At 35.0% G+C, this 21,150-nt stretch overlaps 1 protein-coding gene across 1 annotated transcript in view; it reads left to right on the forward strand.

Moving 5' to 3' along the window:
* Positions 1 to 21,150, forward strand: part of LOC132565079 (caspase activity and apoptosis inhibitor 1-like) — a 97,583-nt gene that overhangs the window by 74,716 nt on the left and 1,717 nt on the right. The window contains exon 6 of the mRNA XM_060229685.1: positions 7,109 to 7,230. Within this exon, the coding sequence (XP_060085668.1) occupies positions 7,109 to 7,230 (122 nt within the window). The remainder of the gene's footprint in view (positions 1 to 7,108; positions 7,231 to 21,150) is intronic.

Below are 21,150 nucleotides of genomic sequence, written 5' to 3' on the forward strand. Positions count from 1 at the left end.
CTTTTCATCTCTTTTCTTTGGATTAAAAGAAGAGTTTGATCTTAAATATTTTTTTACCCTGCATCTGAGTCTTAGTTGTGTTCCCTCCCCCCTCCTCCCAATATTGACTCTTTGACAAGAAAATATTTAAATACTATGTATATGATTTACATTGTGTTTTTATCATTACTGCACAAAATGTTGATTCCTGTTGTTATTGACAGAGTTTAGACATGGTATCAGTTACAAGGATCTCTTAATTCTTACACAAGAAATAACGCATGCTAATGTTTCCTCATGCCGATTACATTCATTATACATGATTTAACCTAACCGATCATGACATTTAGACGTCTGATATCCATTTGTCACAAATGTAACGGAACATATTATACAATATGAATACATTTGGGGAATACAAAAATATTGACGGACACAAGTCCAGCAGCAGTCAATAGGTGGAGATCTGAACCTAACTCCTATGGGAGCAAAATTAGTTTGTAAAGAGGTGGATGGTAGGGTTCATGGACATTGTTATTCGCGCTTTAAAACATTGAAACAGTTACACAATCTGGATTTTTTTAAACAATATTTCATATCACATCTAAATATTTGTGTTAAATTAACTCTGGTTGACGGCTGTAAGGGTCATTTCAGAAGCGATAAAATTTTGATTTCTTTTTTTGGGGGTCTCCTCACAACTTTTGCTGAATCTTAGGCAATTGACTTTATTGAAAATCATCATGAGGTTCCTACTTATCAATTCAAATTTCATTTGGAAATCTGAATTTAGAATCCAGCAACGATATCAAAACCAAACATTAAAATGTCATGAATTCAAAAATAAAGCTATAGCTGTATCTCTGTAGATAAAAAAATACTTTTTTATGATAAAACCACTTTTATCTTTCCTAGGTTTTTATCAGTTTACTAACCGAAAGACTTAACTGTAAGAAACTTAAAACCATCAATTATATCTTCATTATGGAAATGATACAGAGAACCAGGGGGTGGCTGGTCCAGGGGTGAACGACCTAATACCTGTATCATTCAAAATATGGTACAAGCCAGACCATTAAAACATATAGGAGACCATCAGTGGGATTACACCTCATGTGGCCTGTGTTTACAAAAGTTTTCAGATTCATACACAAATCAAATTCCAGTTTGGTCGTGATCGTTTTTAGAGCTGACTTGAAAAAGTTCTTCTCTACTAGAATGTTAAATTTATAATGGTTCTCAAGTCCTGGATAGAATAAATGGCTGTATGATTTCTTACTTTATTTAATGGCACAGAGACTTGATACCATTAAAACGCACCTACAACTCTCCCCTATGGGAATGTTATAGAGACTTGATACCATTAAAACACACCTACAACTCTCCCCTATGATTGGGAATGTTATAGAGACTTGATACCATTAAAACACACCTACAACTCTCCCCTATGATTGGGAATGTTATAGAGACTTGATACCATTAAAACACACCTACAACTCTCCCCTATGGGAATGTTACAGAGACTTGATACCATTAAAACACACCTACAACTCTCGCCTATGGGAATGTTATAGAGACTTGATACCATTAAAACACACCTACAACTCTCCCCTATGGGAATGTTATAGAGACTTGATACTCTACCCTATGGGAATGTTATAGAGACTTGATACCATTAAAACACACCTACAACTCTCCCCTATGGGAATGTTATAGAGACTTGATACCATTAAAACACACCTACAACTCTCCCCTATGGGAATGTTACAGAGACTTGATATCATTAAAACACACCTACAACTCTCCCCTATGGGAATGTTATAGAGACTTGATACCATTAAAACGCACCTACAACTCTCCCCTATGGGAATGTTATAGAGACTTGATACCATTATAACACACCTACAACTCTCCCCTATGATTGGGAATGTTATAGAGACTTGACACCATTAAAACACACCTACAACTCTCCCCTATGATTGGGAATGTTATAGAGACTTGATACCATTAAAACACACCTACAACTCTCCCCTATGGGAATGTTACAGAGACTTGATATCATTAAAACACACCTACAACACTCCCCTATGATTGGGAATGTTACAGAGACTTGATACCATTAAAACACACCTACAACTCTCCCCTATGGGAATGTTATAGAGACTTGATACCATTAAAACACACCTACAACTCTCCCCTATGGGAATGTTATAGAGACTTGATACCATTAAAACACACCTACAACTCTCCCCTATGGGAATGTTACAGAGACTTGATACCATTAAAACACACCTACAACTCTCCCCTATGGGAATGTTACAGAGACTTGATACCATTAAAACACACCTACAACTCTCCCCTATGGGAATGTTATAGAGACTTGATACCATTAAAACACACCTACAACTCTCCCCTATGGGAATGTTATAGAGACTTGATACCATTAAAACACACCTACAACTCTCCCCTATGATTGGGAATGTTATAGAGACTTGATACCATTAAAACACACCTACAACTCTCGCCTATGGGAATGTTATAGAGACTTGATACCATTAAAACACACCTACAACTCTCCCCTATGGGAATGTTACAGAGACTTGATACCATTAAAACACACCTACAACTCTCCCCTATGGGAATGTTATAGAGACTTGATACCATTAAAACACACCTACAACTTTCCCCTATGATTGGGAATGTTACAGAGTATCATTATAACACACCTACAACTTTCCCCTATGATTGGGAATGTTACAGAGACTTGATACCATTAAAACACACCTACAACTCTCCCCTATGGGAATGTTATAGAGACTTGATACCATTCATCAAAACACACCTACAACTCTCCCCAATGGGAATGTTACAGAGACTTGATATCATTAAAACACACCTACAACTCTCCCCTATGGGAATGTTACAGAGACTTGATACCATTAAAACACACCTACAGCTCTCCCCTATGGGAATGTTACAGAGACTTGATACCATTAAAACACACCTACAACTCTCCCCTATGGGAATGATACAGAGACTTGACACCATTAAAACACACCTACAACTCTCCCCTATGGGAATGTTATAGAGACTTGATACCATTAAAACACACCTACAACTCTCCCCTATGGGAATGATACAGAGACTTGACACCATTAAAACACACCTACAACTCTCCCCTATGGGAATGATACAGAGACTTGATACCATTAAAACACACCTACAACTCTCCCCTATGGGAATGATACAGAGACTTGATACCATTAAAACACACCTACAACTCTCGCCTATGGGAATGTTATAGAGACTTGATACCATTATAACACATCTACAACTCTCCCCTATGATTGGGAATGTTACAGAGACTTGATACCATTAAAACACACCTACAACTCTCCCCTATGGGAATGTTACAGAGACTTGATACCATTAAAACACACCTACAACTCTCCCCTATGGGAATGTTATAGAGACTTGATACCATTATAACACATCTACAACTCTCCCCTATGATTGGGAATGTTATAGAGACTTGATACCATTAAAACACACCTACAACTCTCCCCTATGATTGGGAATGTTATAGAGACTTGATACCATTAAAACACACCTACAACTCTCCCCTATGGGAATGTTACAGAGACTTGATACCATTAAAACACACCTACAACTCTCCCCTATGGGAATGATACAGAGACTTGACACCATTAAAACACACCTACAACTCTCCCCTATGATTGGGAATGATACAGAGACTTGATACCATTATAACACACCATTAAAACACACCTACAACTTTTCCCTACCCATGTATAACTGTTCACATCCATTAAGGCCTTCCTATTCTGGTTTATTTGATGTGAAACACTCATAAAAGAGATAAAAGTATTAATTATTTGTCTGAATATGTTGAAATGTTTATATTTATTGCAGGTGATTGGTCTGATAAGGTTTAGAGAAATCCTAATCTTAGTAATATTTCAACGGTATTGTTATAGGTGTCAGAACAAAAAAACACAGCTGATTGTCAGAATCCAGCATGTTTTTGGCATTGTTTTTTAATTATAAATGTGAAGTTGTGCCAAGAGGACTAAGAATGTACAAGTTTAAATCAATATTGCCCAATGTACACCACTATAGACAGCGTGTGGACGAGCCATGGGTAATCTGGCAGGATCATGCTAGTTTTATGGCAGACTATTAATGGAATTTTCTACATGCAAGCATGTGTTCAACACACCTACACTTTATACTCCAAAAAAAAATCTGTCTTTAAAAATCATATAGAATAATGAATTTTTTTTCATGATAAAATGATAAATATCTTAAAATCAATTTGTTTTATCAATGAGATAATCATATGAAGAAGACATTGACTGCAAAGCGAAAATAGAATTTTGTTGATTTATATATTTCTGTTTTTGTTGTAATTGTGTCTGTTTATTTGAAACCTCAGAATATGTGGTATTTCTGTTAATATGATATTTCTGTTTATGTCATATTTCTGTTTATGTGATAATTCTGTTAATGTAATATTTCTGTTAATTTGATATTTCTGTTTATGTAATATTTCTGTTTATGTCATATTTCTGTTTATGTAATATTTCTGTTAATGTGTTACTTCTGTTCATGTAATATTTCTGGTAATGTGATATTTCTGTTTATGTGATAATTTTGTTAATGTAATATTTCTGTTAATATGATATTTCTGTTTATGTAATATTTCTGTTAATGTAATATTTCTGTTTATGTAATATTTCTGTTCATGTGATACTTCTGTTGATGTAATATTTCTGTTAATATGATATTTCTGTTTATGCCATATTTCTGTTTATGTCATATTTCTGTTAATGTAATATTTCTCTTAATGTGATATTTCTGTTTATGTAATATTTCTCTTAATGTGATAATTCTGTTAATGTAATATTTCTGTTAATGTAATATTTCTGTTAATATGATAATTCTGTTAATGTAATATTTCTGTTAATATGATATTTCTGTTTATGCCATATTTCTGTTTATGTCATACTTCTGTTTATGTAATATTTCTGTTAATGTGATATTTCTGTTAATGTAATATTTCTGTTTATGTCATATTTCTGTTTATGTAATATTTCTGTTAATGTGATATTTCTGTTTATGTAATATTTCAGTTTATGTAATATTTCTGTTAATGTGATATTTATGATTTCTGTTTATATGATATTTCTTCTAACATGACACATCAGAATATATCTGTTTATGTGGTGTCTTTGTTTAACGTATATCCCTCAAGAGGAAATGATTCAGTGATTAATGATTAACGATTAAAGTTGAAAAACATCTTTTTTTCCTTGTAAGCAGAATCATCATCACTACTATCAATCGTCTGAAACAACTTTTACATCTGAAGATTGTTTTTGATTAAGATACAAAATGATTCATAAAAATATGTAAATGTTAGACGTGTAGATGATGACAAGGAATCCTGCAGTGTTAACTGTGTCACCAGTCACAAATAGAATTGTCTGGGCAGCTCCAAATTACAAGTCAGATGGAATGCTGTCCAGTTTCCGTGACAACCTGGCCAACCTTTCACCAACCACTTTGTCTGTGATTATTTTCTGAATAAAAAACATAAGCAACGGATAAAGAGTTAATTGTAATTCCTAAAAATAACCAAACATATCAGTATACAATGACATTATTCCAGAATTATTTTTTTTATTGAAAAAACTTTATCTATTTTCTGTTTATCCATTACAAAATTGTGTGAAAATATCATATATGAAAAATGAATTATGAGGAAGCATTATGAAATAATTTTTGCGTTATTTTCTTTTTAATAACCATTAGTAGTAGACTATGTACTGCAGTATACCTGTTTAGCTGACCATGCATATAAGGTGCATTATAAGTTACCTAACACTTGTGTACAATACATGTATAACTTGATACTTTAATGGTTAGCAGATCTGTCTCTTCCAAAAGTAATGCAATTTCTGTTTGTAATAACATTTGACATGCTAGATGTCACATGGTAATTGATTATAATGTTTCACTCCAAAATTCTACATTAGAGAAAAGAAAAACCAAACGAAACATGCATGACCATTTATGATTGAAGTAGGCAGATAATAAAATGATGCTTTAACAAAACTGTGGTGTTTTAACTTTCAGAACTCACCAGTCATCTGGCATTTCTGGTATAAAAATTCTTATGTAAATATTGTATTTGTCATCAGTTGTGTTTTTTTTTCTTCTTTTTTTTTCTCAATATTTTATTGCCCCAGAACATTTAAACATATAGACTACTGCCAGGGCTGGGACCCTGAATACAGCATCTGTGCAATTGTGTCCTCATGCAAGAGGACCGTCATTCAACTGTGAAGACATTCATTCATTCATTCACATTCATGTATTCATTTATCAGATTTTTCTATAATTAGTTTGTCATTAATTCTTTCATTCCTTCATTCATTCATTCATTCATTCATTCATTCATTCCTTCATTCATGTATTCTTTTATCAGATCTTTCTATAATTAGTTTGTCATTCATTCTTTCATTCATTCATTCATTCATTCATTCATTCATTCATTCATTCTTTCATTCCTTCATTCATGTATTCATTTATCAGATCTTTCTATAATTAGTTTGTCATTCATTCTTTCATTCATTCATTCATTCATTCATTCTTTAATTCATTCATTCATTCATTCATTCATTCATTCATTCATTCATTCATTCATTCATTCATTCATTCATTCTATAATTAGTTTGTCATTCATTCTTTCATTTTGTCATTCATTCTTTCATTCCTTCCTTCATTCATTCATTTATCAGATCTTTCTATAATTAATTTGTCATTCATTCTTTCATTCCTTCATTCATTCATTCATTCATTCATTCATTCATTTGTCAGATCTTTCTATAATTAGTTTGTCATTCATTCTTTCATTCCTTCATTCATTCATTCATCAGATCTTTCTATAATTAGTTTGTAATTCATTCATTCATTCCTTCATCAGTTGTGGTCCTTTATGTATATATTCATAGTTACAGTTTCAATACAACTCTCTTCATATATCCCTGTGGAAGTAAATGTGATCCTAGGATACTGTCTTTTAACAGTACGGAGGATGAAGAAGAAGAAGTAGATGCTGAAGCAGAGGAAGGAGATGTCGATGATATTCAAGGAGAAGAGACATTAGAGGAAGAAGAAGATGTTGAGGAAGGGGAGATGACTGATGAATCTGATGAAACACCAAAGGTAAACAAGAAATGTGGTGTTTTGTGCAGTAGCACATTAACAACAATGAAAATATACCATCATTCCCTTATTATACACATCAAATCTACATCACTAGGGTTGTTACACATCAGATCTACATCACTAGGATTGTTACACATCAAATCTACATCACTAGGGTTGTTACACATCAAATCTACATCACAAGGGTTGTTACACATCAAATCTACATCACAAGGGTTGTTATACATTACATCTACATCACTAGGGTTGTTACACATCAAATCTACATCACTAGGGTTGTTACACATCAAATCTACATCACAAGGGTTGTTATATATTACATCTACATCAATAGGGTTGTTACACATCAAATCTACATCACAAGGGTTGTTATACATTACATCTACATCACTAGGATTGTTACACATCAAATCTACATCACTAGGATTGTTACACATCAAATCTACATCACTAGGGTTGTTACACATCAAATCTACATCACAAGGGTTGTTACACATCAAATCTACATCACAAGGGTTGTTACACATTAAATCTACATCACTAGGGTTGTTACACATCAAATCTACATCACTAGGGTTGTTACACATCAAATCTACATCACAAGGGTTGTTATACATTACATCTACATCACTAGGGTTGTTACACATCAAATCTACATCACTAGGGTTGTTACACATCAAATCTACATCACAAGGTTTGTTACACATCAAATCTACATCACAAGGGTTGTTACACATTACATCTACATCACTAGGGTTGTTACACATCAATTCTACATCACAAGGGTTGTGACACATTACATCTACATCACTAGGGTTGTTACACATAAAATCTACATCACAAGGGTTGTTACACATCAAATCTACATCACTAGGGTTGTTACACATCAAATCTACATCACTAGGGTTCTTACACATTACATCTACATTACTAGGGTTGTTACACATCAAATCAACATCACTAGGGTTGTTACACATCAAATCTACATCACTAGGGTTGTTACACATCAGATCTACATCACTAGGGTTGTTACACATCAAATCTACATCACTAGGGTTGTTACACATCAGATCTACATCACTGGGGTTGTTACACATCAGATCTACATCACTAGGGTTGTTACACATCAGATCTACATCACTGGGGTTGTTACACATCAGATCTACATCACTGGGGTTGTTACACATTACATCTACATCACTAGGGTTGTATTTATTATCTAGTATATAAAGATTATGGCCCCCACCTGTAGATATATTTCCTGTGATTCTCTGGAATTTCATTTTGTTGTTAAAGAAATAGGAAGCTGATTAATGAAATATATTTTAATTGATAGTGTTTTGGTTTGAGACACTTTTTTTTTCATCTTGGTCTTGAATGAGTAGAATGGTACTGTACCATCAACATGTGTCATGATAACTCCTGAATTAGTGACAGACACATTCAGATTGAGACAATGTCAGTTCCTGACCAGAATGTAGCGTGGTCTTGCCAGGGTTCTGCCATAGATATGTCTCTCATTAGACATCAATAGCAACATGTTTATTTCATCCTAAGAGAATTTGACTTGAGGAAAGACATCAGAATTAATTAAATTTTATATCATATGTCCATAGGCCATAAGAATAGGAATCGGGAAGTTTTATTTTATCATCTCAGAATCTGACTGAGAAAAAAAAATGGAAATTAATTAAGTTTTGTATTGAAGGTGTATTGAAGTGTGTAATGGGGCATCGAAGTGAAGAGAATGTCGTTAAAAGGATCGAGTGTTCTGTGCCAAATTCCCCCAGGAAACCCCGTAATAGAGTCACTCCACAGCTATAGATTGCCCACTCGTCTGCCATAGATTTGATTTAATTGAAAATTAGCTACATAATGCATTTTTTGTTCCATATTATCAGTTTTAGTTTAAAACTTGTGAAAAGGTTAGGCAACTCTGAGCTATCAATTTGATGAAATGGTTTCGATAAAAACAATTATTGTGATTTTGTGTCCTGGATTCAATTGTTTGAGAAATAAAATGAAAATCAGAAATCAGTTTTTTTTTAGAATCTTGATTATGTTTGAGGAATGACAAAGAATAATGTTTTAAATGAAATAATCCATTGACATTAGAAAACTAATTTGTGGAATAATGATAACAGAAAAGGTAAAATGGAAAGGCTTTTTTTAGTATCAAACACTGATTATCAAACATTTCCAATTACATTGCAGCTGTACTTTCAGGCTATTGAATCAGCATGAACATAATACAACCTTTCATGTTAACACTGATATCTAACCACGTCTTCCTACCTGTGTTTAACTAGTACAGGTACTAGCTTTACTTTGGACATATTTAAATACAATGTGATTATATGTGAACAATATTTTTAGGGGTAAAAATAGACATTTTGTTTGTTTATTGTGTAAGCTCTTGACAACTTTCTGTTGTAAAGACATATAACACAGAACAGCCTATTTAACCCAAAAATTTAAAGGGGAAAATGTTTTTTCTATTTCAAACGTTTCTGTTTGGTAATTTCAATGAGTTATATCCACTAAATATTCACTAAAACTTCAGGATTACCCCTTCTTCAAAAAATATTTTAGAATGGAACACATACATGTACCAACTTTGAGGCAGCTGAATCTAATTCAACAAGATCAGATAAAACAGCAAAACGTATGTTCAAAACGTGGTACAAATGTGTGCTGATACTAAAAACTAAAAAACCAAATTGGATCAAAAGGTTTACAAGCTTATGCTTTCCATCTTGAATTCAGATTTTTTTCTTAACTCTGAAACTGCTACAGAAAGATTTTCAAATAGAAGAAAGAGATTCCTCTTTACAAGTTGAAGCAGAATTGTTAGTAGTATAAGTCTGATTGTGGAAATCACCTTTCCTTACTTTTTCACTCATTCAATATTCGCTGTCACTCTTTTTTCACACCAAATGAACAGTCATTATGATTATAATTCTTTGACTGTTAAATTGCTGATTAAGTAATGAATTGATCTTAAGACTACATGAGATATAGACGCAAAACAGTTCAAATATAGGTAATTAGGCTGTAGTTATTGATATATTATGAAACAAACTTTCTGACAAACACACATCTGTTGATTATTCTCAAACAGTTTGCTGTGAAATCAAATACTTTTAGGGGGCTCCATTTTTATGGTTTTCAAAATAAAAATGTTTAATGGACATTAGATTTCTTAAATAAATCATATTTATTTATTGTTATATCAGTTGTGGACCAGAGTATCTGGGAAAAAACCCACATGATTGGGCAGGTGTCCCCATCATTTTTTTGTCTGTTCTGGGAATCGAACCCCAGAGGTCAAGGTGAAAGGCGAGTGGTTTATTTCAGAATAGGTCAATATACATAACATACTAATATTAATGATTTCACATTTTGAGAAATATTAAAACAGGTTATTAGATACAACATATTAATAATGATGATTTCAAAGTATGAGAAATATTAGAATGGGTTATTATATAAAACGTATTTGAAATAGATACCCTAAAAGACCTGCCATTGTTGGTTATTTTAGTATATGATACAAGAAATATGAACATAGATCATTATCTAAGATATATGATACAAACGACTTTTAGATTTTACAAACAATTAAAAGGTGTCAAGTTTCCAACAGAAAATTCCAACAGAACAATGTTATTGAAATATTGGTATAATGATGATGATTAGATTTGTGACATTTGTTACAATAGTCTCCTACTGGCGATTAACTTATCACCAATAAACACATCAGTGCCAGCTATAATGCTGACAATTTTCTGTGATATTTATTGAATTTTGTTGTTGTAATCGCCTATTCATGTTACACTCAATAAATCAAAATTAAGTATTCAATGTACGATAAACATATATTGCAAGTTTTTCTTTTGACCAGTCACTACCCGATCATATATACCGCTATTATATCTGACATTTTGTTGGCTTCATGAGTTTCATTCAACCGTAAGAATAAGTCTGGTAATCACAAAGTGTTTGATTTTAATGTGAATTTCTGTGACTAAGTGTGATGGTGCTGCCTCACCCAGATGTACTTTATTTCTCAGTAGAAAACTGAGGCAGACAGCAGGATACTTCTCCATGGGTCGTCATTAACACAATGTGTGTGGAACCCAAGATCTAGGTCAATTCTTTGTCTCTCATTCAAATGAAACCTCTACAAGAAAAACAAGAAGCACTTTAAAAAATCTGATTTTCTACTTGCAGAAACAACAGTAAGACAAGAGATATTAAAATCAGTGTGTTCCTTACTATTTCAATAACAAAGAAAATACGTTGCGGTTTTTATATGGTTGGTGACAAGTTAGAATTACAGTAATGAGTCGTAACAATGAAAGGCGTAATTATCAATAGCTAATGTTTCAGAATACAAACTTAGTGTTCTGTCTCAGTTGTTAATTTACAGTTCTTTAATTTTAATCCACATTGTTCCTGTCCATTTACAAAGTTTCTGAACTCCAAATACAATACAGTTCAGGTGCACTTTTAATATTTACAAGTAAAAGAAATTGTAGATAATTAGGGGGAATGAAGTTTCAGCAAACCACTGCAGAAAGAAATATTATGTTGTCAGTTTTCTTGATTGTGTTCCAGATACAGTTCTTGGTTATTTTAAAGACAAAGAAAACCACTGAACTAGAAACAATACATTTACATGTTACAGGAGTATGTGTTACTGCAGACAGTGTCATTTCACCCTACTTCTGTAAAATGTCCCTGTCTAATATGGATTTCTGTCTATAACACTACCCTACCTCTGTAAAATGTCCCAGTCTAATATGGATATCTGTCTATAACACTACCCTACCTCTGTAAAATGTTCCCTGTCTAATATGGATATCTGTCTATAACACTACCCTACCTCTGTAAACTGTTCCCTGTCTAATATGGATTTCTGTCTATAACACTACCCTACCTCTGTAAAATGTTCCCTGTCTAATATGGATATCTGTCTATAACACTACCCTACCTCTGTAAAATGTCCCAGTCTAATATGGATATCTGTCTATAACACTACCCTACCTCTGTAAACTGTTCCCTGTATAATCAGGATTCATGTCTTTAAGAGGACAGTGTCACACTGTCCATGTAAACTGTTCCCTGTGTAATCAGGATTCATGTCTATAAGAGGACAGTGTCACACTACCTCTGTAAACTGTTCCCTGTGTAATCAGGATTCATGTCTTTAAGAGGACAGTGTCACACTGCCCATGTAAACTGTTCCCTGTGTAATCAGGATGTCTTTCTATAAGAGAACAGTGTCACACTACCTCTGTAAACTGTTACCTGTGTAATCAGAATGTCTTTCTATAAGAGTTATTGTTGAGAGTATATCAATGATTTGATATTAAATCAATTAAGCATTGTCAAAGTAAATTGAATATAGTTGTTATTATAGTTTATATTAGTGAAAAGGTTAAAAACAATTATACGTTTTTCTTAATGGAAAGATATTGAAATAACAATATTCAAAATGTTTTGTTTGAGTAATGAGGAAAAGGTTTAGGGAAATTGAAAGCTATACATTATGTATGTATGTAAATGTGGTAGTTGGATGGTTTACAATGCCAGTATAAGCTTTAAAAGTCTTCCATACAATAATGCTATTGATCTACACATTATCCAATTTTTCTAAAGTACTCCATTTACTGTGTCTCATTTTCATTATTGATTTTGTGTATCATATGTAATTAACAATAGAACATCCGGTCAATGTCAAACCGCCATATCTAATACCACAGATAAATACTCACAATACCCATATCTCATCTATTGTTGAAATTTACTTTATTTAAACGGTAATTACTGGAGTCTGTGTCTCAAGTTTGATTAGTTCTGAGGATGAAATATGAGGGTAAAAGTGGAAAGAATCAAGCTGGATCAATTAACACAGAGACAAAACAATGCATGTCTGTAGAGAGCTTCCCTCCGACTGTAGGCCCAGGCAGTATCTAGTGGAGAATGGAGACAATTTCCCAGCCAGACTGTATCAATAAATACCTATTATCAAGATGTTAAATATTTCGTGATAAACAACACACTAGTGTAAGATACATCACCCTGTAGTTACCGGGTTGAACTGCTCTCAGCGATGCTAGCCGGGATTAACTTTGATGATAGATCAATTTTGTCAGAACAGTCTGGGCTGCCGTGATCTTCAAGAAAATGATTTAAATTTATTCTGTAATGGTCAAATTGCTAGATAATGCTGCATTGTTTTACAAGGAACAAATGAAGAAAGAAAATAATTCCCGCAGCCATCTTTAATTTCAGTCTGTTGCCAAAAACAGAATGGCCCATCTTGCTGTCTTTAACCTTTTGGGATAGATATTCATATCCCTTGCAGTAGATTAATGTGTATTTGGCCTAGGCATTTTTAGTATACTATGAAATGTTTATATCTTTCTGTCCCACTCAAATGTCATTGTATAACATTTATACTTGTTTGGCCTGTGAACTTTTGGAATTTTTGGTAATTTCCCTTTTTTCTTTGGGGAGTAAGATTGATTTTTTGCAGGATGTCTGTATATAAATCATTTGTCATATTGAATCTAAATATGGACCTCATTGAAGCACTGAGGCTGAAACCAAGCTAGGGCGATCATTGGGGATTTCACTGTTTCATTAAGTCACTGGGGCATTTTATTGATCCTGGCCAGTATTTGAACCAGCCGGACAGGGAAACTCCAAAATATCACATTTCAGTGGACGCAGCTATTGATCGCGCAGGTAATTCACAGCTGACCTTTCGATATTTGTTTCAATTTCAACTGATAATCCGACTTAGACACATCATGATTGCAAGTGATCCCCTCCGAGGAAATATTCCAAAATAGAAAAAAGACTTATGTATATAGATATATTTCAAAATTGAATTAGTGTAAAAAATAGCAGGAGCAATTGTTGATCTGTCTGGAGCCGGGCTTTCTCTAATACAGTTTGTTTACATTAATGAGAACAGTCAGCTGCTATTTGCCGGTACTTTTATTTCCATTTGGTCAGATCATTGTTATTTTTCGATTTATATTATTTTTCTTCTATTTATCTGGTCATAGTTGTATATGGCCATGTTTCTCCATCTATTCCTGGTCGTCCAATACCAGCATGCCTCAAAACCAACCAATGCGGAATGAGCAGGCTAATGTAGTCCATACCAAACCACGAACCAGGATCACACATTTGACACAAATTGAAAATGCTTCACCTTATTTATAAATTGACTTACAGGCTTTTGTCTACTTCTTTTGTTCTCGATCTTTCCCTGATTACCTCCCCTACTACCCCTATTCCTATCTCAAGGGATACGACTTCGACACAACTTCTTACATCAATCCGTTGATGTCTGCAGGTGTGCTAACAGTCTCTGTTTGGAGCCCATTACAGTTCCTACAGGGAAGGAATGGCTTTCAGACCGGATTTCTTTGTCGCTTTCAATTCTAAATAAATCATCACATTATATGTTGTGTGTTGACTTTCTGTATAAGGGTATTTGGAAGGATGAATGACACAATTGCCTCTCTTGATATCTGCCAACTAACACTTATCTACTTTTACTCTGTCATCAACTCTGGGAAAGTGTATTTTTCTGTTCTTCCAAGAGAGGGATAGGGGGTAGGGGGCTACCACTAACATGCGCCTAAGGGAAATTGTATATTGAAGAATTCTTGTCTTAATTGTCCTTTTGTATCAAAAAGCTTTATTGTCATTTAAGTTAAAGCAGTAAGCTTAACGTTTTACAACATCCTGGGTGAGCCATTTAACATACCATACAGCAATACATGTCCTTTTAGATAACTCAATTTCCCTAGCTAAAATCTGTCATTGGGTTTAAAATACTGGCTTGTGTCTAAGCTTGCATTTTGAAATTTTGACATTGATCAGTGAATGAGATGGAGTTTTACAGTTAGCGGGTGTTATTAGATATTCGATCCCTAGGAGATCAAGTTTTTTGGGAAAAGATTGTGGTGATTTTAAGAAGAATGGTTTCAAAGACAGCAAAGTTAACATTCAGTGTAGATCTGTATGGGTTTGTCCCATTTTTGGAAAAGGACTTAAGTAATCTAGCATTGAAACAGATAGACTTTAATTGTATTTCTAACTTTCTAACACATAAAAACACAAAAAATACAATTAGTGTTTAAAAAATGTATAACATAAGTGTATTGTAGTGTTAGTATAAATTGTGTAATTTTTTTATCGACTAGAACAGGAATATAATAAAAGTTTTTTTACCTTCAGACTTTGTTTGGTCTGTATTCGCTGATAAATCTTCAACAATGGCTGGTTCATTGTTCACTAAATCAAGATCAATACAAAATGTAAGGGTTCTATTTTCATATCTGTTATACTTGCTGTAAAATGAGTCCACTGTGTGGAAGAAGTGTATTGTGACTTTCTGTCTCTCTGAATTTTTTATGCCCATCTGGCTAAATCCTGCCTTGTTTATCTAGGTCACTGTGACCTCACCTGTCATTCATCTGTCAACATTTATTTTAAAACACTATTAATCCAGAACAGCTGAAGGGATTTGGACTAAATTTACTACCTAGCATCCAAAAGGTTGACTGGATTAAACTCTATATACAAATCCACCTATGACTTTGAGAGTAGACATGTAGACAATGAAATTATTGTGTAAAGTTTGGTATATCTGAAGGATGTGGACATACAGAGACTAAATCATAAATTGGCCATAAAAGGATAAATACTGAGTGGGTCATATCGGGATAAAATTTTAAGCATCCATATTTGGGTACATGTTGAATAGGACATATCTGGATTAAATTTTGAATGGGACATACTGTTGTTAATCTTGAATGGGACATATTTGGATTAAATCTTGAGTGGGACATATTTGTGGTAAAGTGGGACATATTTGGATTAAATCTTGAGTGGGACATATTTGTGGTAAAGTGGGACATATTTTTGGTAAAGTGGGACATATTTGGATTAAATCTTGAGTGGGACATATTTATGGTAAAGTGGGACATATTTGGATTAAATCTTGAGTGGGACATATTTGTGGTAAAGTGGGACATATTTGGATTAAATCTTGAGTGGGACATATTTGTGGTAAAGTGGGACATATTTGTGGTAAAGTGGGACATATTTGAATAGATAGAAGTTTAATAATTGAACTTAGTAGGTAAAATAACAGTTTACTTTCAGATGAGCAGATAAAGATGAATCTTTTTTAGAGGACTTGCTTTGGATTAATCCTCACTGGGAGCCATACAGGTGTGCATCTGCATATAGGAATTAATCTATATAGGACCACATAAGAGTTTATCTTTAAAGGGCCATATAAGAGTTAATCTTTATAGGGGTAAATCGTTAGAGGGCCATATAGGAGTTAATCTTTATAGGGGTAAATCGTTAGAGGGCCATATAGGTGTTAATCTTTAGAGGGCCATATAGGTGTTAATCTTTAGAGGGCCATATAGGTGTTAATCTTTAGAGGGCCATATAGGGGTAAATCTTTAGAGGGCCATATAGGAGTTAATATTTAGAGGGCCATATAAGTTAAACTTCAGAAGGCCATATAGGGGTAAATCTTTAGAGGGCCATATAGGTGTTAATCTTTAGAGGGCCATATAGGTGTTAATCTTTAGAGGGCCATATAGGTGTTAATCTTTAGAGGGCCATATAGGGGTAAATCTTTAGAGGGCCATATAGGTGTTAATCTTTAGAGGGCCATATAGGGGTAAATCTTTAGAGGGCCATATAGGTGTTAATCTTTAGAGGGCCATATAGGTGTTAATCTTTAGAGGGCCATATAGGTGTTAATCTTTAGAGGGCCATATAGGGGTAAATCTTTAGAGGGCCATATAGGAGTAAATCTTTAGAGGGCCATATAAGTTAAACTTCAGAAGGCCATATAGGAGTAAATCTTTAGAGTGCCATGTAGGAGTTAATCTTTAGAGGGCCATGTATGAGTTAATCGTTAGAGGGCCATATAGGTGTTAATCTTTAGAGGGCCATATAGGTGTTAATCTTTAGAGGGCCATATAGGGGTAAATCTTTAGAGGGCCATATAGGGGTAAATCTTTAGAGTGCCATGTAGGAGTTAATCTTTAGAGGGCCATGTATGAGTTAATCTTTAGAGGGCCATATAGGAGTTAATCTTGAGAGGGCTATATAGGAGTTAATCTTTACAGGGCTATATAGGAGTTAATCTTATAGGGCAGTATAGGGGCTAAATGACATATTAAGGTCTGTCAGGGACAGTTTTAGGGGGTAAATGGCATATTAAGGTCTGTCAGGGGCAGTATAGTCACTGATAATACATGAGGTAATTAGTTTTGATATAAAGATTTTGATGATGAAATGAGAAAGGTTTTTGGTCTTGTCAGCAGGTATAATAATTGTTTATAAACAGTTAATTATAATTCTCATTTCTTACTTCAACAAATAAATACAAGTACACAGTATATGTACAGATGTGGAATTTTCATAGTGTAAAATTTTTATTGTCTTTTCAGAAACTTAGTCAGTAACACAGACAAGAAATTTAGTGTTTCAAATTTGTTACCTTCCATTTTATGCATGATTACATAGCAGTCAGACCCAATTTCATGACCATGAATACCTGAACATTGTCTGGGAATTATAACTATAAATAGAATCCAATTACACTCCGGTCAAAAACTGACCAACACAAATGGTTCCAGCTTTATTTCCATCTCTTAGCTATTAGTTTTCTCCATTATAAGATTTGCAGACAAGGACTTAAATATGTGCAGAGAAAAAGCTGTAGGATTTTAAATCTCGCTAGTGCTAGTAGTTTATACAGGGTTATTGCATATTTCATCATAAAAAGTCTGCTGGTTTATATTGAAGTTGGTCCTGGCTAAGACAGCCTCCTCTCCCTGGTCTCCACTGGTTCCATAAAGTACACATTCTATTTCTATTCTACAATTCTAAACACCAAAAAAATTTCATGGTTTTGTAAACTTAAGTGTTTGTGAACTTAAGATTGGTACTTCAAACAATGCTGCTCACAGAACTCTGAGGCTTTTATATACCTGGCCATATGGCGCCCATTACCACACGACTGGATCTAGGTCAGAGTTCACATGGGTCATGCCCTTTTCCCATTAAATTTCAAATCAGAAGCAGCTAACCTGGCCCCCTACCATGGAGAGGGATGAGTACTTCAAAGGGTGGACTGACCGATTTAATATCCCAAATCTATTTAAGATAAAACCTATCAAATTAAGCACACATATTTACATTCTAAATTGATTCAGGTCAAGAAAATTGCCTTTTTTTAATAAAAAACATATTAAATAAGATAAGATAATTCCACAATTTATAGAGGAATCTATTTGTTCTAATTTTGACATTTTTTTCATAAAAAAAACAGTTTTGTGAGTTATGGTCGTGAGTAAACATTTAACTCCAATAAATCATTAACGTTTGCCTACAATATTGTTTGAGAAGAAATGACTTCCATCTTTTTGAAGTTGATGAAAAAGAAGGCTGTCTGCTTCATCAGGAATGAGTAATATTCAATGATATATTTATGAGTTTAATATCACAAAAAAGTGCTGGTTTGAATCTGTTTCCTGGTAGAAGGTAATTTGATGTATATGTTGTAGTCAGCAATGAGACAGAAGGTTTTCTGTTGGTATGATATTTCATGTATACTTAAGTAATTACAATAAATCCTAATTTGATGCTAATTCTGGAGTTACTGGTAAATGTTTATTGGAGACATATGTACTGGTGAGGAAATTGATGGTTTAATTTCATTTGCTTTGTTTTTATGAATGTCAGAGGATTTTCAATTTATTAAATGACTAATGATAGCTTCAATATTTACATTAATAGTTGAGGCTAGTTATACTTGATAATATAGTAGTACAATATACATTATTTTGTTGAGTTTTAACAGGACGATACATTGTTAGTAGACACTATCTTCTGTTTCTAGTGTGACTTTCACTTTCCACATACTTATAATAAGAAAAAAATCTGATGATGACATCCTAACCATGATTTTTTTACTTATTTAGAATTAAGGGTCTGTATTTACTGGATGTGTACATTTTTTGCTATACATACTTGACAGCGATACATACTTGACAGCTTTGATTTTTTCTTAACCCCTTTCCCTGATACTAGTATTGCATTTTCCCCCTTTCCCTGATACTAGCATTGCATTTTCCCCCTTTCCCTGATACTAGCATTGCATTTTCCCCCTTTCCCTGATACTAGCATTGCATTTTCCCCCTTTCCCTGATACTAGCATTGCATTTTCCCCCTTTCCCTGATACTAGTATTGCATTTTCCCCCTTTCCCTGATACTAGTATTGCATTTCCCCCAATTCCCTGATACTAGTATTGCATTTTCCCCCTTTCCCTGATACCTGTATTACATTTCTCCTCTCCCTAACCCCAGTATTACATTTCTCCCCCTCCCTGCCCCCAGTATTACATTTCTCGCCCTCCCTGACCTCAGTATTACATTTCTCCTCTCCTTGACACCAGTATTACATTCTCTCCTCTCCCTGCCCCCAGTATTACATTTCTCCCCCTCCCTGACCCCAGTATTACATTTCTCTTCTCCCTGACCCCAGTGTTACATTTCTCCCCCTCCCTAACCCCAGTATTGCATTTCCCCCCTCCCTGACCCCAGTATTACATTTCTCCTCTCCCTGACCCCAGTGTTACATTTCTCCCCCTCCCTGACCCCAGTGTTACATTTCTCCCCCTCCCTGACTCCAGTATTTCTTTTCTCCTCTCTGACCCGAGTATTACATTTCTCCCCCTCCCTGACCCCAGTATTACATTTCTCCTCTCCCTGACCCAGTATTAAATTTCTCCCCCTCCCTGACCCCAGTGTTACATTTCTCCTCTCCCTGACCCCAGTATTACATTTCTCCCCCTCCCTGCCCCCAGTATTACATTTCTCCCCCTCCCTGACCCCAGTATTACATTTCTCCTCTCTCTGACCCAGTATTACATTTCTCCCCCTCCCTGCCCCCAGTATTACATTTCTCCCCCTCCCTGACCCCAGTGTTACATGTCTCCTCTCTCTGACCCCAGTATTACATTTCTCCTCTCCTTGACCCCAGTATTACATTTCTCCCCCTCCCTGCCCCCAGTATTACATTTCTCCCCCTCCCTGCCCCCAGTATTACATTTCTCTTCTCCCTGACCCCAGTGTTACATTTCTCCTCTCCCTGACCCCAGTATTACATTTCTCCCCCTCCCTGACCTCAGTATTACATTTCTCCTCTCCTTGACTCCAGTATTACATTTCTCCCCCTCCCTGCCCCCAGTATTACATTTCTCCCCCTCCCTGACCCCAGTGTTACATTTCTCCTCTCCCTGACCCCAGTATTACATTTCTCCTCTCCCTGACCCCAGTATTACATTTCTCCCCCTCTGCCCCCTATTACATTTCTCCCCCTCTCTGCCCCCAGTGTTACATTTCTCCTCTCCCTGACCCCAGTGTTACATTTCTCCTCTCCCTGACCCCAGTATTACATTTCTCCCCCTCCCTGACCTCAGTATTACATTTCTCCTCTCCTTGACTCCAGTATTACATTTCTCCCCCTCCCTGCCCCCAGTATTACATTTCTCCCCCTCCCTGACCCCAGTATTACATTTCTCCCCCTCCCTGACCCCAGTATTACATTTCTCCTCTCCCTGACCCCAGTATTACATTTCTCCTCTCCCTGCCCCCAGTATTACATTTCTCCCCCTCCCTGCCCCCAGTATTACATTTCTCCCCCTCTCTGCCCCCAGTGTTACATTTCTCCTCTCCCTGACCCCAGTGTTACATTTCTCCTCTCCCTGACCCCAGTATTACATTTCTCCCCCTCCCTGACCTCAGTATTACATTTCTCCTCTCCTTGACTCCAGTATTACATTTCTCCCTCT

The sequence above is a fragment of the Ylistrum balloti genome, unplaced genomic scaffold, assembly GCF_031769215.1.
Source record: "Ylistrum balloti isolate Yb309-2 unplaced genomic scaffold, AGI_CSIRO_Ybal_v1 Utg369690, whole genome shotgun sequence".
Lineage (NCBI taxonomy): Eukaryota > Metazoa > Mollusca > Bivalvia > Pectinida > Pectinidae > Ylistrum > Ylistrum balloti.